The sequence below is a fragment of the Ylistrum balloti genome, unplaced genomic scaffold, assembly GCF_031769215.1.
Source record: "Ylistrum balloti isolate Yb309-2 unplaced genomic scaffold, AGI_CSIRO_Ybal_v1 Utg369734, whole genome shotgun sequence".
NCBI classification, from domain to species: Eukaryota; Metazoa; Mollusca; class Bivalvia; order Pectinida; family Pectinidae; genus Ylistrum; species Ylistrum balloti.
Window position 1 is genome coordinate 720976 of NW_026781947.1, and position 20395 is coordinate 741370.

At 39.5% G+C, this 20395-nt stretch overlaps 1 protein-coding gene across 1 annotated transcript in view; it reads left to right on the forward strand.

Moving 5' to 3' along the window:
• Positions 1–879: 879 nt before the first annotated feature.
• Positions 880–20395, forward strand: part of LOC132543014 (uncharacterized) — a 39528-nt gene continuing 20012 nt past the window's right edge. The window contains exons 1-3 of the mRNA XM_060206469.1: positions 880–952; positions 1187–1330; positions 8114–8379. Coding sequence (XP_060062452.1) covers positions 880–952; positions 1187–1330; positions 8114–8379 — 483 coding nt within the window. The remainder of the gene's footprint in view (positions 953–1186; positions 1331–8113; positions 8380–20395) is intronic.

The window sequence follows — 20395 nt, forward strand, 5'->3', positions numbered from 1 at the left end:
AAGACATTTCAGACATATTCAGACACCTGGGATATCAAAGACATTTTAGATATAATAAGACACCTTGGATATGTAAGACATTTTAGATATATAAGACACCTTGGATATGTAAGACATTTTAGATATATAAGACATCTTGGATATGTAAGACATTTCAGATTTATTAAGATATCTTGGATATGTAAGACATTTTAGATATAATAAGACATCTTGGATATGTAAGATATTTTAGATACATAAGACACTGCGGGTAATTAAGTACAGCAAGATATTTTGGGTTGTATACAATTAACGATAAAGTTGTGTCAGTCATCAGTAGAGACACTGGCAGCAGTTATTCAACCTTTTGTAAGCTTCCCAAACTTTGAGTCAAAAAAAGAAGTTGTGCCTGAATGTGATTACACATATAAACATCTACATCATCTTTGTTTTTTCTACAAACATAAATATGATTCCAGAGGTTTTCTGTTGTTGGTTACTCCGGCCATGTACTGTCTCTGAACTGTATAGCATATGTCTTTCAAAGCAGAAGATTTTACAGCGACCGTCTGCTCTTTGATAGTGAGAGTGCTCCATTCATCACTGGTCTGTAGAACTACCAAAGTTTTTTGTATGGAATTCCTTCATCTTATCAACTACTCATGAAAATAGCTCCGTCTCAGCTTTTATACTTGAATCTTCATTACTTGGGCAGTATTCAACATACATGTGGATGTTTTAAAATTCCAGTGTCAGTTTTTCACTTTTCTACAATTTTGGTCTCTGATTAGAGCACAGAGGTGTTGAAGTCGGTTTCGTTGCTCAACTTTTCATGTACGACTACTTCATGGTTAAAATTTTCGTCTGTGAATATTTCATCTATTTAGAATGCTTATATGAATGGAGGAACGTTTAAATTCATCTGAGTTTGAAAAACTGCAGCAACTTCGAAATTTTTACCCATGGATATCTGGTAAAAATGTTTTTATTCATTTAGATATCAACAGCAATGAAAGCATTTTGATACAAGACAAGATCTCACTTTCATATGCTTTGTCATGTAATAATGAGTATGCTTTACATTTAGTTTCAATTCTGCATAATATTTGTATGTTTAGTTCTGAGGAATTTTGGAAAATATTTCAATTCTTTATAATTCACTTCATCTTGTTTATGTTTGTTTTAATATCTTTTTTATTTGTTACAGAATTATTGCCAGGAATTGAGGATTTCCTGTGCAGGGTTTTAGCTGGTGAGGGGCTGTCAGGGCCTGCCGAGGAGCAGCGCCTCTACTTCATAGAACGCCTCGACATTCTCAAGCTACCCCCCTCTCTACCTCCACGACACTCAGGTAAATATAGACCCCCTTCTCTTGATTCTACTATACTTCCCTATCTCACACATAAATATGCCACTGTATCTACCTTGCTGACACTAAAATAAATATGCACCTTTCGACCCTCCCAGCACTCAGGTAAGTAAACCCCCTCTCAACCTACCTGATACTCTGTAAATATACACCTGTCTCTAACTCCCTGACACTCTGTAAATATACACCTGTCTCTACCTACCTGGCACTCTGTAAAGGTAAATATACACCTGTCTCTACCTCCCTGACACTCTGATAAATATACACCTGTCTCTACTTACCTGACACTCTGTAAATATACACCTGTCTCTACCTCCCTGACACTCTGTAAATATACACCTGTCTCTACCTACCTGACACTCTGATGAATATACACCAGTCTGTACCTACCTGACACTCTGTAAATATACACCTGTCTCTAACTCCCTGACACTCTGTAAATATACACCTGTTTCTACCTCCCTGACACTCTGTAAATATACACCTGTCTCTACCTACCTGACACTCTGATGAATATACACCTGTCTCTACCTTCCTGACACTCTGATAAATATACACCTGTCTCTACCTCCCTGACACTCAGGTAAATATACACCTGTCTCTAACTCCCTGACACTCAGGTAAATATACACCTGTCTCTAACTCCCTGACACTCTGTAAATATACACCTGTCTCTACCTTCCTGACACTCTGTAAAGGTAAATATACACCTGTCTCTACCTACCTGACACTCAGGTAAATATACACCTGTCTCTAACTCCCTGACACTCAGGTAAATATACACTTGTCTCTAACTCCCTGACACTCTGTAAATATACACCTGTCTCTACCTCCCTGACACTCTGTAAATATACACCTGTCTCTAACTCCCTGACACTCAGGTAAATATACACCTGTCTCTAACTCCCTGACACTCTGTAAATATACACCTGTCTCTACCTCCCTGACACTCAGGTAAATATACACCTGTCTCTAACTCCCTGACACTCTGTAAATATACACCTGTCTCTAACTCCCTGACACTCAGGTAAATATACACCTGTCTCTACCTACCTGACACTCTGTAAATATACACCTGTCTCTACCTACCTGACACGCTGATAAATATACACCTGTCTCTACCTCCCTTACACTCTGTAAAGGTAAATATACACCTGTCTCTACTTACCTGACACTCAGGTAAATATACACCTGTCTCTACCTCCCTGACACTCAGGTAAATATACACCTGTCTCTACCTCCCTGACACTCAGGTAAATATACACCTGTCTCTACCTCCCTGACACTCTGATAGATATACACCTGTCTCTACCTACCTGACACTCTGATAAATATACACCTGTCTCTACCTCCCTGACACTCTGATAAATATACACGTGTCTCTACCTTCCTGACACTCTGTAAAGGTAAATATACACATGTCTCTACCTCCCTGACACTCTGATAAATATACACCTGTCTCTACCTCCCTGACACTCTGATAAATATACACGTGTCTCTACCTTCCTGACACTCTGTAAAGGTAAATATACACATGTCTCTACCTCCCTGACACTCTGATAAATATACACGTGTCTCTACCTCCCTGACACTCTGATAAATATACACGTGTCTCTACCTTCCTGACACTCTGTAAAGGTAAATATACACCTGTCTCTACCTCCCTGACACTCTGATAAATATACACGTGTCTCTACCTTCCTGACACTCTGATAAATATACACGTGTCTCTACCTTCCTGACACTCTGTAAAGGTAAACATACACCTGTCTCTACCTCCCTGACACTCTGATAAATATACATGTGTCTCTACCTTCCTGACACTCTGTAAAGGTAAATATACACATGTCTCTACCTACCTGACACTCAGGTAAATATATACCTGTCTCTACCTCACTGACACTCAGGTAAATATACACCTGTCTCTACCTCACTGACACTCTGTAAAGGTAAATATACACCTGTCTCTCCCTCCCTGACACTTGGGTAAATATACCCCTCTCTTTATGTACCTGACTCTCAGGTAAATGCATTTCCTTTCTTATAACAATACCTCAGAGAAGTTCATATTCCACGGCTCAAAAGGTCAAGGTTGCTGTTACTATTTATAGAATATTAACCTGTATATATATTGGAGGGGAGACATCCTTACAGACATTGTCTAGTTACCTAAACATTGTGCATGGTACACATCAGGTAGGTTCATTATAACAGAGTATGCACCAGGTGAACCAAGCAATGACAGGTAAACACATGCAGACCATGATGTCATCATGTCTGTGCCAGGTCAAGTAATGAGCAACTGATTAAGTTTAGCTCTGGAATGTAGTGAGCGTGTCTTGAGAACAGGTTCCAGGTCAAGAGCCTTTTATAGAGCAAGGGTGTACTAGATAGTCCCAGGATAGTGTCTAGGGTATAGACAGTCCAAGGATAGTGTCTAGGGTATAGACAGTTCCAGGATAGTGTCTAGGGTAAAGACAGTCCCTGGATAGTGTCTAGGATATAGACAGTCCCAGGATAGTGTCTAGGGTATAGACAGTCCCAGGATAGTGTCTAGGGTATAGACAGTCCCAGGATAGTGTCTAGGATATAGACAGTCCCAGGATAGTGTCTAGGGTATAGACAGTACCAGGATAGTGTGTAGGGTATAGACAGTCCTTGGATAGTGTCTAGGGTATAGACAGTCCCAGGATAGTGTCTAGGGTATAGACAGTCCCAGGATAGTGTCTAGGATATAGACAGTCCCAGGGTAGTGTCTAGGATATAGACAGTCCCAGGATAGTGTCTAGGGTATAGACAGTCCCAGGATAGTGTCTAGGGTATAGACAGTCCCAGGATAGTGTCTAGGATATAGACAGTCCCAGGATAGTGTCTAGGATATAGACAGTCCCAGGGTAGTGTCTAGGATATAGACAGTCCCAGGATAGTGTCTAGAATATAGACAGTCCCTGGATAGTGTCTAGGATGTAGACAGTCCCAGGGTAGTGTCTAGGATATAGACAGTCCCAGGGTAGTGTCTAGGGTATAGACAGTCCCAGGGTAGTGTCTAGGGTATAGACAGTCCCAGGATAGTGTCTAGGGTATAGACAGTCCCAGGATAGTGTCTAGGGTATAGACAGTCCCAGGATAGTGTCTAGGGTATAGACAGTCCCAGGATAGTGTCTAGGGTATAGACAGTCCCAGGATAGTGTCTAGGGTATAGACAGTCCCAGGATAGTGTCTAGTGTATAGACAGTCCCAGGATAGTGTCTAGGGTATAGACAGTCCCAGGATAGTGTCTAGGGTATAGACAGTCCCAGGATAGTGTCTAGGGTATAGACAGTCCCAGGATAGTGTCTAGGGTATAGACAGTCCCAGGATAGTGTCTAGGATATAGACAGTCCCAGGGTAGTGTCTAGGGTATAGACAGTCCCAGGGTAGTGTCTAGGATATAGACAGTCCTAGGATAGTGTCTAGGGTATAGACAGTCCCAGGATAGTGTCTAGGGTATAGACAGTCCCAGGATAGTGTCTAGGATATAGACAGTCCCAGGGTAGTGTCTAGGGTATAGACAGTCCCAGGGTAGTGTCTAGGATATAGACAGTCCTAGGATAGTGTCTAGGGTATAGACAGTCCCAGGGTAGTGTCTAGGATATAGACAGTCCCAGGGTAGTGTCTAGGGTATAGACAGTCCCAGGATAGTGTCTAGGATATAGACAGTCCCAGGGTAGTGTCTAGGGTATAAACAGTCCCAGGGTAGTGTCTAGGGTATAGACAGTCCCAGGATAGTGTCTAGGGTATAGACAGTCCCAGGGTAGTGTCTAGGATATAGACAGTCCCAGGGTAGTGTCTAGGGTATAGACAGTCCCAGGTAGTGTCTAGGGTATAGACAGTCCCTGGATAGTGCCTAGGATATAGACAGTCCCAGGATAGTGTCTAGGGTATAGACAGTCCCAGGATAGTGTCTAGGGTATAGACAGTCCCAGGATAGTGTCTAGGGTATAGACAGTCCCAGGGTAGTGTCTAGGGTATAGACAGTCCCAGGGTAGTGTCTAGGATATAGACAGTCCCTCCAGTGTCAATTAGAGTTGTTTATGATATGACATATTTATCAGGCTATTATCTTGTGCCAGCTTTTAAGCCCACCATGTCTTTTGCCAGCTCTGCAGAAATACAAGCAACATCTGTTCCATTGCCCTGTAATAAGCCCGCCCTGATTTTTAGTCCGATATTGTATGAGAGAAATACTTGCACTATAGATATTACAGACAATACTTTTATACCTGTAAATAACACCTGTTACCTTGTCTTACCTGTAATTTATGCAGGTAGGTGATCTGTCTACTCAGTATTGTTAAGGTAAGCAGTATTAGTGTTACTATGTACATATTGACCAAAACACCTGCATAAAGAAACAAATGATACAATCAAAATTCCAAACTTTTAAAAAAAAATTAGTTTTAACATCAAAAAAATTTTTATTTTTTTTACTAAATCAATGTTTTATTTCAAAATCACACAATTTTGATGACCAATACAAATGAAGGGTTGTCTGTCCGCCTGTCTTGTATTTTATATCAGGTTTTTTTTTTTTTGGGAGGGGGGGAAGGAAAATAATTGTAGCTTGTGGCTGATATTTATAGAGTTTTTCCCCCAATATTGACACATAGGTATTGCTTCAACAAAGACTATTATAATTCAAACAGGTTTTGTCTGATGAAGGTGACAGTGTTAAGTCATTGAAACGTCACACATCTTACAGGTTGTGATATAAGAGCTGCTGTTATATCTAACAGCTTGTGCTCTATGCTAAGCTCGGGTTGGAGACATCACTGGGGATGGAAGTTGATATTCAAGTTTCTAGTTTCTAACAAAGAAGAACGGTCTGCATTAAATCTAAAACATTTGACACTGAACATTATCATTGAACACATGCTACCTTACAGAGAGATTAAGATCAAATTTTCATCAGGTTTTTAAATAGAATAATTTTCATCAGGTTTTAAATTAGGATAATAACGGTACTGAGAAACAGGTTTATGGCTTCACTTTAGAAGTGAAAGATTACAAATAGTTATCACTAGGTCTGGGTTATATTATAAAATTTTAACATGTTTAGGGTAGAAAAGATATATATATGTTATATAATAAACTGTATGTGAGTCATCCTACATTTCTATTTACAAAAGGTTAACAACAATGGCAGTTAAGTATATATATGCCTTTATTTATATACAACAGAAGGTGTAGTAGAGAACTGGAGTGAGACACTTATCTGTGACATGTTGGGTCTGTGTCTTGTCTTAAGTGTCACTGTGTCACTACATGATGTGCTAGCACAACCTCTACTGTAGACCACACCCTAAAGATTCAGGACTATTTTTTACAATTCATCGTGAAAAAGAAAATTAATCTAACAAGTAAAAGATGAAAGAAAACTTTTTTAGCTCACTGAAGGGCCAAGTGAGCTTATTCCAAGGTGCACCATCTGTCTGTCACTTGAACTGAAGGGCCAAGTGAGCTTATTCCAAGGTGCACCATCTGTCTGTCACTTGACCTGAAGGGCCAAGTGAGCTTATTCCAAGGTGACCATCTGTCCGTCACTTGAACTGAAGGGCCAAGTGAGCTTATTCCAAGGTGCACCATCTGTCCGTCACTTGAACTGAAGGGCCAAGTGAGCTTATTCCAAGGTGACCATCTGTCCGTCACTTGAACTGAAGGGCCAAGTGAGCTTATTCCAAGGTGCACCATCTGTCCGTCACTTGAACTGAAGGGCCAAGTGAGCTTATTCCAAGGTGCACCATCTGTCCTTCACTTGAACTGAAGGGCCAAGTGAGCTTATTCCAAGGTGCACCATCTGTCCGTCACTTGAACTGAAGGGCCAAGTGAGCTTATTCCAAGGTGCACCATCTGTCTGTCACTTGAACTGAAGGGCCAAGTCATCTTTTCAATAAGGTGAAGGGTTTGTAACTTACTTGAACTGAAGGGCCAACCAAGTTTGTTCAAGGTGCACCTTTGTCCTTCACTTGAACTGAAGGGTCAAATGTATGAAAATCTTCAAATGACTTCTTCCTATGAACTGAAAGGCCCAGGGTACTGATATTGGACCTGTGGCATGCTGGGATAATGGGCACCAAGTTTGTTCAAATGAATTACCTTGACCTACTTTCAAGGTCACATGGGTCAAATGTATGAAAATATTCAAACAACTTCTTCCCATTAACTAAAAGACCCAGGGCACTGATATTCGACCTTTGGCATGCTAGAATAAAGTGCTACCAAGTTTGTTCAACTGCACAACCTGTAAATACTTCACAGATTGCTGAAACTTGTTCATTCATTTTTTCAATGACACACAACTTAATATCAATTAACAAACAAGTGAGCGTTGCAAGCCCATTGAGCCTCTTATTTCAAAATACAATGTTACACAATATGTTTTGATATTTTATGAGATGCTTAGGAGATAATGATGTTCACTAGAGAATGAAATCTCTAATACAAGATACAGGGACAAAATTGATGGGAAATAACAACCATTTTTCCATTACCATTTGTACAAGAGGCAAATTTTAAATCAAAATAACTGATATAGTGTGAAGGGGAGGTCACTCTAGTACAAATTACATCTAAGGTAGCATACAGCCTTAACTCAGTTTTCTAATTTTCACAGTTAGTTACGTATTAGATTTGCTGAGTGTAATCAGTTATGATATAAAAAATAATGATAACCAAGGGAACCAGTGAAGAATTAACACTGTATCACATTTATTTTTCATTCCCTAGCTGGTGCCTTAAACGATTTATCGCCAATAAAGATTTCTCCGACAAAGGAGCCTTTACCACCGTCCCCTAATAGGGAGCTGCCAAAGTCGCCATCCCCTAAAAGGGAGCTTGTCAAATCCCCAAGCTGTCAGAGTCATGCGGTCTCTGATATCAATGAGGATGACTTTGCTGCCTACCAGCGAGAGATTTCCCGTGCCCTGCTGGCCAAGAGCCCTGATGTCATCACAGCAGGAGATGCCAATGATGACGACGATGAAGATGAAAAGGTCAGTGTCAGGTCAACCTTTGTTATGGTCAAGATTTGTTGTTTTGAATTTATATCATAGCTTTACATGAACCAGATATATTATTCTAGAACATTTGTACAAATGAAAACCTACTTTTTTTTATAATTATCAAGACATGGTGTTAATCTAATAGTAAGCCCATGCCTGGCAATAAGTCCAGCCACATCATTGCTGTTCAAGAGTTTTCAGTACATGCTTTGAAAAGTCAATACTTTTACTTGGACTCTTTTCCTGTAATAAGCCCACTGCCCTCACATTGTATCAAAGGCAAGGTAGGGTCAACCTTAAAGGTAAGCTAGGGTCAACCTTATTCATGGAAATATATGCAGCTAGAGCCATATTTAGCTGTAGGACATTTTGTAAAGAATACATTGTAGGCAGAAATAAGAAAGAAGGCAATGATATTTTTTTCTTTATTTTTCGTAATGTGAATTTGTACTCATAAGTGTGAGTTCAGTTTGTAGAAATCAAATGTGGCTGTAAACCTCAGTATATCTCAGTACAATAAAATATCCTGTGTACTTATAAGTGTGAGTTAAGTTTGTAGAAATCAAATGTGGCTGTAAACCTCAGTATATCTCAGTACAATAAAATATCCTGTGTAAATGTTAGTTTGTAGAAATCAAATGTGGCTGTAAACCTCAGTATAATACATAAAATATCTGTGTATTAATATTTATAATCAAATGTGAAAAATGTAAAGATTCAGTATATCTCAATACAATAAAATATCCTGTGTAAGAATAAGTGTGACACAGATTGTAGAAATCAAATGTGGCTCACACTCAGTATGCACAAGACACATTTTATGACATATTTCATGGCATGTGGGTATTATATCTCAGTACAATAAAATATTTTAACCCTTAGTGTGAGTTAAGGTGTTTAATATGTCTGATGCAGATATATTACAATAAAATATCGTCAATGTTAAGAAAAAAAAGAAATACATGTAGTCATGCACCATTAATATTTATAATTTGAAAAATGACAAGATTTTGTATAGATGTTAAGAATAAGGACACAGATTGTCTACAGAATTGTCACACTTGATGCACAAGACACATTTTATGACATATTTCATGGCAGGTATTTTTGTACATTAAGGAGTTTTAACCCTTAGTTGGAGAAAGGTGTTTAATATGTCTGATGCAGATATATTACTATATTTTCAGACATGATTGCCCATAGGTGGGGATAGGGTTGGGGCATCACATGACCTCTGATTGAAGTTCACATATTGGTGGGGGGAGGAGGGGGACATCACATGACCTCTGATTGAAGTTCACATATTGGTGGGGGGAGGAGGGGGCATCACATGACCTCTGATTGAAGTTCACATATTGGTTGGGGGGGGGGGGGAGGGGGCATCACATGACCTCTGATTGAAGTTCACATATTGGTGGGGAAAGAGTTGGGGCATCACATGACCTCTGATTGTAGTTCACATATTGGTTGGGGGAGGAGGGGGCATCACATGACCTCTGATTGAAGTTCACATATTGGTGGGGGGGGGAGGGGGGGCATCACATGACCTCTGATTGAAGTTCACATATTGGTTGGGGGGGAGGGGGGCATCACATGACCTCTGATTGAAGTTCACATATTGGTGGGGGGAGGAGGGGGGCATCACATGACCTCTGATTGAAGTTCACATATTGGTGGGGGGAGGAGGGGGCATCACATGACCTCTGATTGAAATTCACATATTGGTGGGGGGAGGAGGGTGGCATCACATGACCTCTGAATGAAGTTCACATATTGGTGGGGGGAGGAGGGGGCATCACATGACCTCTGAATGAAGTTCACATATTGATGGGGGGGAGGAGGGGGCATCACATGACCTCTGATTGAAGTTCACATATTGGTTGGGGGGGGGGGAGGGGGCATCACATGACCTCTGATTGAAGTTCACATATTGGTGGGGAAAGAGTTGGGGCATCACATGACCTCTGATTGTAGTTCACATATTGGTGGGGGGGAGGAGGGGGGCATCACCTGACCTCTGACTCATGTTCACATGTTGGTAGAGGGTGGGATGGGGAAGGGGACTTAACAGGACAATGAAATAGCATTTGGTTTTTGTATTTTCACTATGGATGTGCTTATCAATAGTTCATCGCTGGATTCATAAGAAAAAACACATCAAATCACTAGAATATCTACTACATCCTCTTGCTGTATATGCCTGTCAAATCACTGGAATGTTTACCACAAATTGTTGAGAAAATATTCTTTACCATGGCCTGGCATAGGAAAAGAGGAATCTTTGTCCATTACATTGGAACAACTATAATATTGTATATCGGAAGGTCACAGTTATTCACATATCATATTTTTATTTTATTGAAACACAAAAGCCCTCTGAAATTTCATACTGGAAAAGTCTGCCTATCAAACCAATTGTAACCCTGCAGGAAATCGTTTTCACCTGATGATCATTCAGCTGTCCGCGGTCGTGTTTACCTTGAAAATCGCTCAGCCAGGACAGGAAATAACATTTTATTTGTCCGCTGTCTATTAAAAATAAATTTTGCACCACATTTTATGTATTTAGAAAAACAGACAGACACTTTATGGGAGTGCCATGCATGAAACATTGTCTGAAGTCAACTTTTTGTTGTACGCTTGTGATCTTTGTCTGGAAATATGCTCAGAGATTTGGACTTGTCAGGGATTTGATGTTGTGTTTTACATCAATATTCATGCTGAAGGGCAAGAAGGATTCTAGATTAAGTTTTTTGTAATAAAGGCATGAGATCTACAGTCTCAGAGCCAGCTAATTCTACAAATTCGCACAAAATTGTTTTGATGGAATAGTTATGATATTTACAAAAACTGAATTTGCTGAAATTTGGTATGCTGGTCAAAAGGGTAACAAGTGCAATGTTTTCTGTCTGTTTGTGTGTAGGTCCATCCTTAAATTATTTGACAGTCCAGCTATTTAAACTGTAAAGCTCATGCATTCCTTTTTCTTCTGTCTGTGTCTCTTGCCTGTCATCCCTAAAAAAGTGTTGCCATGTTGTCTATCACATCCAACCATCATATCCTGGCCCGATGTCAGGGCCCTAGGGATGTCAGGGCCCTAGCGATGTCGGCGCCCTAGCGATGTCGGCGCCCTAGCAATGTCGGCACCCTAGCGATGTCAGCGCCCTAGCGATGTCATCCTAGCGATGTCGGCGCCCTAGCGATGTCTGCGCCCTAGCGATGGCGTCCTAGCGATGTCGGCGCCCTAGCGATGTCGGCGCCCTAGCGATGTCTGCGCACAAGCGATGGCGTCCTAGCGATGTCGGCGTCCTAGCGATGTCGGCGCCCTAGCGATGTCGGCGCCCTAGCGATGTCGGCACCCTAGCGATGTCGGCGCCCTAGCAACTGTTTTTTCCCCAGATATTTTGATCATTATTTATCTTTGAGAAATTTGTTTTCCAAGGTTCCAAGGTCAAGGTCAACATTGCTTTTTATAGAAATTTGTCAAACAGTGACATCAGTGTGAATAGGACCATGCACATGCATGTGAATTTCAAGAATATTTTAAATATTTTGTAATGAATTAAAACTGATAAAAATTCAGGTGATCATGTTAAAAATTATAGAGATTCTGTCCGTTCTGAAACATGAATTCAAAAAAATATCTGAATCAAAAAGGGTATTTCTTAGTTATAGTTTCTCATCTTTTTTCTGGTTTTAAAAACACATGAAACACAGACTTCTATGACTGAAGAAGTAACCTTGATTTTGAAGCAGATGAAACCATTTAATCGTTATCCTTCACAGATAATTAAATGTTACATAGTCTAGCTGTGTATACTCGAATGTGTTGTTACCAAGAAATTTATACCGTAATGATAAATTGCACAAACTGGCATATGTGGCCTTTTAACAGGTAATAAACACTGAGAATATATCTCTGATGACTGGTTGGAGTTGTACTGAAAATAGCAACAAAATATACATTATAAAAATTGGATTGATTTCTCTTAAGTCCTGCTGTGATATGATCAGAACGAGTTCCTAGGGGCATTCTACGATTTCCACAAATCAAAAGTAGACATCATTGATTTATTATATAACCCAGGGTCCAGGTATAGAATCTGCCAGCTATCATCTTCCTTAGGGCAGATCATGGTTCTGAAGTGTGTTTACATCTGTAAAACTGGTCTTATGTTCAATGCACGTGCAGAGAAAAACTGATTGGCTTGTTATCAGAATTATATTCCCACAATGATAGTGTTTTTGTGTAATTTTTATTTAAACAGGATTCTGATTTTAAAGGTAGTAAGTGGTACCTTGATTTTAGTGGTATTTTGAATTTAGAGGTATCCTGATTTTGGCAGTATTCTAATTTGATAGGTATTCAGGTTTTAGTGGTATTCTGATTTTAGTGGTGTCAGATTTTAGAGGTGTTCTGATTTTAGTGGTCTTAGATTTTAGAGGTGTTCTGATTTTAGTGGTATCAGATTTTAGAGGTGATCTGATTTTAGTGGTCTTAGATTTTAGAGGTGTTCTGATTTTAGTGGTATCAGATTTTAGAGGTGTTCTGATTTTAGTGGTCTTAGATTTTAGAGGTGTTCTGATTTTAGAGGTGTTCTGATTTTAGAGGTGTTCTGATTTTAGTGGTGTTCTGATTTTAGAGGTGTTCTGATTTTAGAGGTGTTCTGATTTTAGAGGTGTTCTGATTTTAGTGGTGTTCTGATTTTAGAGGTGTTCTGATTTTAGTGGTGTTCTGATTTTAGTGAGATCAAATTTTAGAGGTGTTCTGCTTTAGTGTTATTCAGATTTTAGAGGGTTTTCATTATTCCTTATTTCAACAAAACAGCATTATATAAGTAGTTCTATAGTATATCTGTCAGAGGCTGCTCTCAATAGGACAGCATTACACAAGTGCACCTGATAGAGTACTACAGACAGGAAGTCCATTTACAAAATGTCAGCGATGAGTCACGAAACACAAAAACTTCCCCCTATTAATATCATTATCTTAGAGTAATTCTTGTCACTGAGTGGGACCGGGGTGTGTAGCCAGGGTGTTTTCTGTTATGTTCCTGACATGGTGGTTTCTTATCACCCAATGGGATGTGTTGGATTAAAGGGATGGACACTGAAAGTACAAGATTTCAGAGAGGATGGGACACTTGGCGTGTTTTATTTAGGAGATAGACACTAGACATGCTCAATTTAGGGGACAGTCACTGGACATTCTCAGTTTAGGGGACAGACACTGGACATTCTCAATTTAGGGAACAGACACTGGACATGCTCAATTTAGGGGACAGTCACTGGACATTCTCAATTTAGGAGACAGACACTGAACAATCTTAGTTTAGGGGACAGTCACTGGACATGCTCAATTTAGGGGACAGTCACTGGACATGCTCAATTTAGGGGACAGACACTGGACATGCTCAATTTAGGGGACAGTCACTGGACATGCTCAATTTAGGGGACAGACACTGGACAGACTTGATTTAGGGGACAGACACTGGACATGCTCAATTTAGGGGACAGACACTGGACATGCTCAATTTAGGGGACAGACACTGGACAGACTTGATTTAGGGGACAGACACTGGACATGTTCAATTTAGGGGACAGACACTGGACATGCTCAATTTAGGGGACAGACACTGGACATACTCAATTTAGGGGACAGTCACTGGACAGACTTGATTTAGGGGACAGACACTGGACATGCTCAATTTAGGGGACAGACACTGGACATGCTCAATTTAGGGGACAGACACTGGACAGACTTGATTTAGGGGACAGACACTGGACATGCTCAATTTAGGGGACAGACACTGGACAGACTTGATTTAGGGGACAGACAATGGACATGTTAGAGTTAGGGGACAGACACTGGACAGACACTGGACATGTTCAATTTAGGAGACAGACACTGGACATGCTCAATATAGGGGACAGACACTGGACATGCTCAATTTAGGGAATAGACACTGGACAGACTTGATTTAGGGGACAGACACTGGACAGACTTTATTTAGGGGACAGACACTGGACATGCTCAATTTAGGGGACAAACACTGGACATGTTCAATTTAGGGGACAGACACTGGACATGCTCAATTTAGGGGACAGACACTGGACAGACTTGATTTAGTGGACAGACAATGGTTGCTCAATTTAGGAGACAGACACTGAACAATCTTAGTTTAGAGGACAGACACTGGACATGCTCAATTTAGGGGACAGTCACTGGACATGCTCAATTTAGGGGACAGACACTGGACAGACTTGATTTAGGGGACAAACACTGGACATGCTCAATTTAGGAGACAGACACTGGACATGCTCAATTTAGGAGACAGACACTGAACAATCTTAGTTTAGGGGACAGACACTGGACATGCTCAATTTAGGAGGCAGACACTGGACATGCTCAATTTAGGGGACAGACACTGGACATGCTCAATTTAGGGGACAGACACTGGACAGACTTGATTTAGGGGACAGACACTGGACATGTTCAATTTAGGAGACAGACACTGAACAATCTTAGTTTAGGGGACAGACACTGGACATGCTCAATTTAGGAGGCAGACACTGGACATGCTCAATTTAGGGGACAGACACTGGACATGCTCAATTTAGGGGACAGACACTGGACAGACTTGATTTAGGGGACAGACACTGGACATGCTCAATTTAGGAGACAGACACTGAACGATCTTAGTTTAGGGGACAGACACTGGACATGCTCAATTTAGGGGACAGACACTGGACATGCTCAATTTAGGAGACAGACACTGGACATGCTCAATTTAGGGGACAGACACTGGACAGACTTGATTTAGGGGACAGACACTGGACATGCTCAATTTAGGAGACAGACACTGAACAATCTTAGTTTAGGGGACAGACACTGGACATGCTCAATTTAGGAGACAGACACTGGACATGCTCAATTTAGGAGACAGACACTGGACATGCTCAATTTAGGGGACAGACACTGGACATGTTCAATTTAAGGGACAGACACTGGACAGACTTGATTTAGGGGACAGACACTGGACATGCTCAATATAGGGGACAGACACTGGACATGCTCAATATAGGGGACAGACACTGGACATGCTCAATTTAGGGGACAGACACTGGACATGTTCAATTTAAGGGACAGACACTGGACAGACTTGATTTAGGGAACAGACACTGGACATGCTCAATATAGGGGACAGACACTGGACATGCTCAATTTAGGGGACAGACACTGGACATGTTCAATTTAAGGGACAGACACTGGACAGACTTGATTTAGGGAACAGACACTGGACATGCTCAATATAGGGGACAGACACTGGACATGCTCAATTTAGGGGACAGACACTGGACATGCTCAATTTAGGGGACAGACACTGGACATGCTCAATATAGGGGACAGACACTGGACATGCTCAATTTAGGGGACAGACACTGGACATGCTCAATTTAGGGGACAAGCTATTTCTTTTTTAACTTTTTATAAAAATCTTTTTTATTTGGTGTAATACCTAACATAGAAACTCGACCTCATTCCCTACTGTGGTGTGTCACCATACAAGTTATGTATCAAATGTTATGAATGGGATGAGTCTAATGGCTTCAGTTTCAGATTTGTATATGGTGTGTAATGCTGACCCTACACTGAGTTATATAGTTAATTGATATCATTCATGATTTGTATCCAATTTTTTGGGTAGAATTTTAGATTTCTGTGTCATTACAAAAGGTATAGTATAATGTCATACAGAGAGACAATCCTGTATTTGGTGTATATGTTTAGTGAATTACAAGTCCTCTGTACCGTAAATGTCTGAAAATAAACCCATGTCTAGTAATAAGCCCACTCACATATCTTTTGGAGTTCTTAAGAATTAGCCATCAGTACTTTTTCATTGTCCAACCCATAACTGTGAGACGAACTGGCCCCTTGAGCTTACTACTGGACAAATATTGTACCGTCACTTTTTAAATGATAAACAAGATTCACCATGTTCCATAATGACTAGAATAGGAATAGAACACAGATTGTTGATGTCTTCAGTAAAGACTTAGTAAAACACATTTTTTTCTGAATAGTAGAGTTTAGAAGATAAACGAGAGAAAATGCCCTTAAAATATTTGTTACAAGTCTAGAGTATCAGCCCCACCCCCACTGGAATCTGGACGGGGACTGTAGCTTCATTGTGTTTGTCCTCAATACCTCCATCCTTCAGTTATCTTGTTCTAGTTCTATCTCCTGCACTTGATTTCAATGGAACTTCCTACCTGGAGTATGGATTCACCTTTGTGCAGAGGTGTGAATAGTAGGTCATTCTTACCTACATTTTAACCTTTGACCTACATCAAAGAAAACATTTGTTTGGGACTCAAATTCACTGAATTGTCATGTTTCTATACAATGTTGGAATATGTAATAAAAATTGTTCGATGAGAAATATCAAGGACGCTTACAGTTGGTGGTGCTGTATACCAATCTCCATATCAGATGTATTCATGTTTCTACATGTCCATTGCGCCTTTTCTAAAAGCAGGAGAGGAGATAGAGTCAAATGGAGTTTGCTATAGACAACCCGTAACCTGGTTTCCCTAGTGAACTTAATGGACTGATTGATGACAAAGAAAGTGATGCACCATGTTAAGAAATTGGGTAGAGAAGCTTGCCAGATTTTTTTTATTACAAACCAAAAGTTGTGTATATTTAATGGGCTGTGTTTTCAAGACACAGAATGAACTGCTATGTAGTCCAGGAATCGCTGAAGACACTTTCATCTTTTGCACCTGCAGTAGCTGCGGAACTTAATTAATTGTGTTCTCACCTGTAAAAAAGATGATGCATATTGGCAAGAGTGAGGACAAAGTTGTATTGATTGGCTCTGCAGGATGCCTCCATCAATGTAGATGGATGAGTTCGTGTGATGGATACATACAGTGGTTCATTGAGGTCTAGAGAAACAGACTACGATGATACCATCCTCGACAAATTTTATAAAAAAAATAAAACCATAAAAAACAACTAAAATTCAATGTGATCTTGAAATTTGAAGTTAGCTCACCTATCATGAAAATGTTGGAAGCAGATGACACACAGGACGTGAAACCTGTTAAATAAACAAACAAATTGGAAGACAATAGATTTTTAAATGTTATTTACATTAGAACTCCTTTGATTGACAAATGCTAATGATGCATGTGTATCACTCTGCATTTAATTAAATTAATTAAAACGAAAAAAAAAGTTGATATGATAGATTTTTTAAGAGTAAATTGCCATGTGTGGTAGAACATATATTTATTAGGATAAAAGTGGTACTTATTTACCATTGATTCTGTTTAGGCTACTGACAAACACCTATAATCTCTTTAGGATAAGAATGAAATGTTCTCTATAAAATTCCATGTTGATGTGATTATAAGTTGAAGCCATGCCAATTAAAGCCACACTTTCCCTGTCCTTCAGATAACATAGGTGAAGACTTCAATGCAAGGGAGTTAATTTAGGTTAACTTTCTAAGATAAGAATTAATCGGTCAGTGTTTTCGCAAAAATAATCTTTTTGTTACGAAATTTACCCTTGACATGTTGTGTTTATTCTAATAACGATACAAAATTTCAAAAACTGATGCCAAAAAAAAAAAAAATGATGAAAAAATGTTTTGGTTTCGGAAATTTTTTAAAAAACCCTGAAGATGCAACAGTCAGTCTAGAACAGAACATATGATTATGTTAATGAAATTTTGCATGTCCATACAAGGACAAATAAGTTGATAGCATGAAGTCCCTTATTGATAATAAGTTCTCTCATCTCTTATCACAGTGCATTAGATCTTAAACAATGGGTGCTATTTCAAAGCCCTGGTACCAGCTGGTCGTCTGAATTTGAGTCTTAGGTATTTTGTTCAACTTGAACATATTCTCCTGAATTCAGCCCATTATCTGACTTTGAGTCTAAGGTATTGTGTTAGCAATGGATTTATTGCACTGAATGCATCCCAAATTTAACTTGAGGTTTGAGGTAAATCCTGGACTTATTGCCCTGTGGTATTCCGTTCTATTTGGATCTTTTCCCGTAATTTAGCCCATCATCTGTTTTGTGCTGAGGAAGTGTGTTAACCATGGGTTTATTGCACTGAATACATCCACTATTTAATTTTGAGTTTGAGTAATTGACTTATTACCCTGAATTCAGTCCATCATCTGACTTTGAATATGAGATATTGTGTTAAGTCTGTTTTTTTTGTCCTGAATTTAGCCCATCATCTAACTTTGAATATGAGATATTGTGTTAAGTCTGGTTTTTTTGTCCTGAATTTAGCCCATCATCTGACTTTGAGTATGAGGTATTGTGTTAAGTCTGGGTTTTTTGTGCTGAATTTAGCCCATCATCTGACTTTGAGTATGAGGTATTGTGTTAAGTCTGGGTTTTCTGTTCTGAATTTAGCCCATCATCTGACTTTGAATATGAGGTATTGTGTTAAGTCTGGGTTTTTGTGCTGAATTTAGCCCATCATCTGACTTTGAGTATGAGGTATTGTGTTAGATCTGGTCTTATTGAGTCTAAGGTATGGTGTTAAGATTCCAGTATATTTATAAGACCTTTCAATATACATCTGTTAAATAATGTAAAATAATACAATGGTAAGGGAGCTTGAGAAAATTTTACACTCCTGTCACATTCTGCATTAAATTTTCTGTCAATAAAGAATGTGGATTTATTGGATTTTGTGAATAGGAGGAAAGCTCATTTTCCCTTACCATATCTATACAGCTATAAATTCATGCCTGGTAATAAGACCACCCTTGTCAATAACAATTGTTATGTCCTTGTCCTTCAATAAGCCCACCCCCTACTTTAGAACAATTGCGAAACAAGTTTTTCCAGCGTTTATTAATTATTCTTGGTGGCACAGTAGTAAATTTGAGAGGGGTCTTACTGTGAGAGGAAACCAGAGTACCCGGGGAAAACCCTTGGGTTCTGCAGGTAACCCCCACACCTTTTCAGGAACTGAACCATAAACACCTAGGTGAAAGGTGAACGTATTACCACTGGACGACCCAGCCAACCTCCATTTTTAGAATTTGTTATAGTTAGATACAATTTATAAAGAATTCTGGGAAAATTGCCCCTTTTTTCTTGTTATGAAATTTGTGAAAATATATTTGAAGTAACAATTTGTAAATATTACCTATTCACTGTAGTGCATACTGAAATAGTAAATTACTAGGTTATATATAAATTTCACTTTATAATGTAGAAGTTTTGGCCTGTTTACACAGCTGATGTATTTAAATATTCTGTTGATATATTAGATATGATTTCCATGTTAGGTTAATTGCCTTAACCTGCATGCCAGTTGTGCTGCTCATGAATATTAATAAGCTACAACAGACATGTCTGGGTAGGATGTCAAGCCTCCAGCAGACCATGACTAAAAGGCCCTAAGGATGCACTTTCTACATCAATTTGATGTTTTTTCCACATTTACTGTAAATGACCTATGATCGTGATGGTTAAAAAACATTTACAATACCTGTGATTTATATGTTGATACATTGTTTTGTATACCAGTGTCATGATGTGACCAGACTGGGACATGCATAATATATATGTCTTTCCCTCGGTCATTGTTCTATCAGTTCATTTTAATTTGGTGTCCTCTTATTTACGTCCCATGGTGATATTAAACTGATGGTGTATTGTTGTAGTAAGAAGATGCAGTTCAGGTTACTTTTTGGTTCCGGTTGACTGATTTTGGAGTCACTGACCCACTGCGTCAGGATGATCGATAGTCATCATGTTTTTGTCTGGCGTTAGAAACCAAACTGCGCAGTGCTGAAGCTTGTCACATTTTCAATTTCTCAAGTTCCATCAGCCTAAGATGACCCTGAGAAGGTCTTGACCAAGTGTTTCTATATTATTATATATATGCTGCCATATCTTAAAAAAATCCACTTAAGTTCTACTGCTACCATTGTGCTGAAAGTTTGTGGAGGTGCA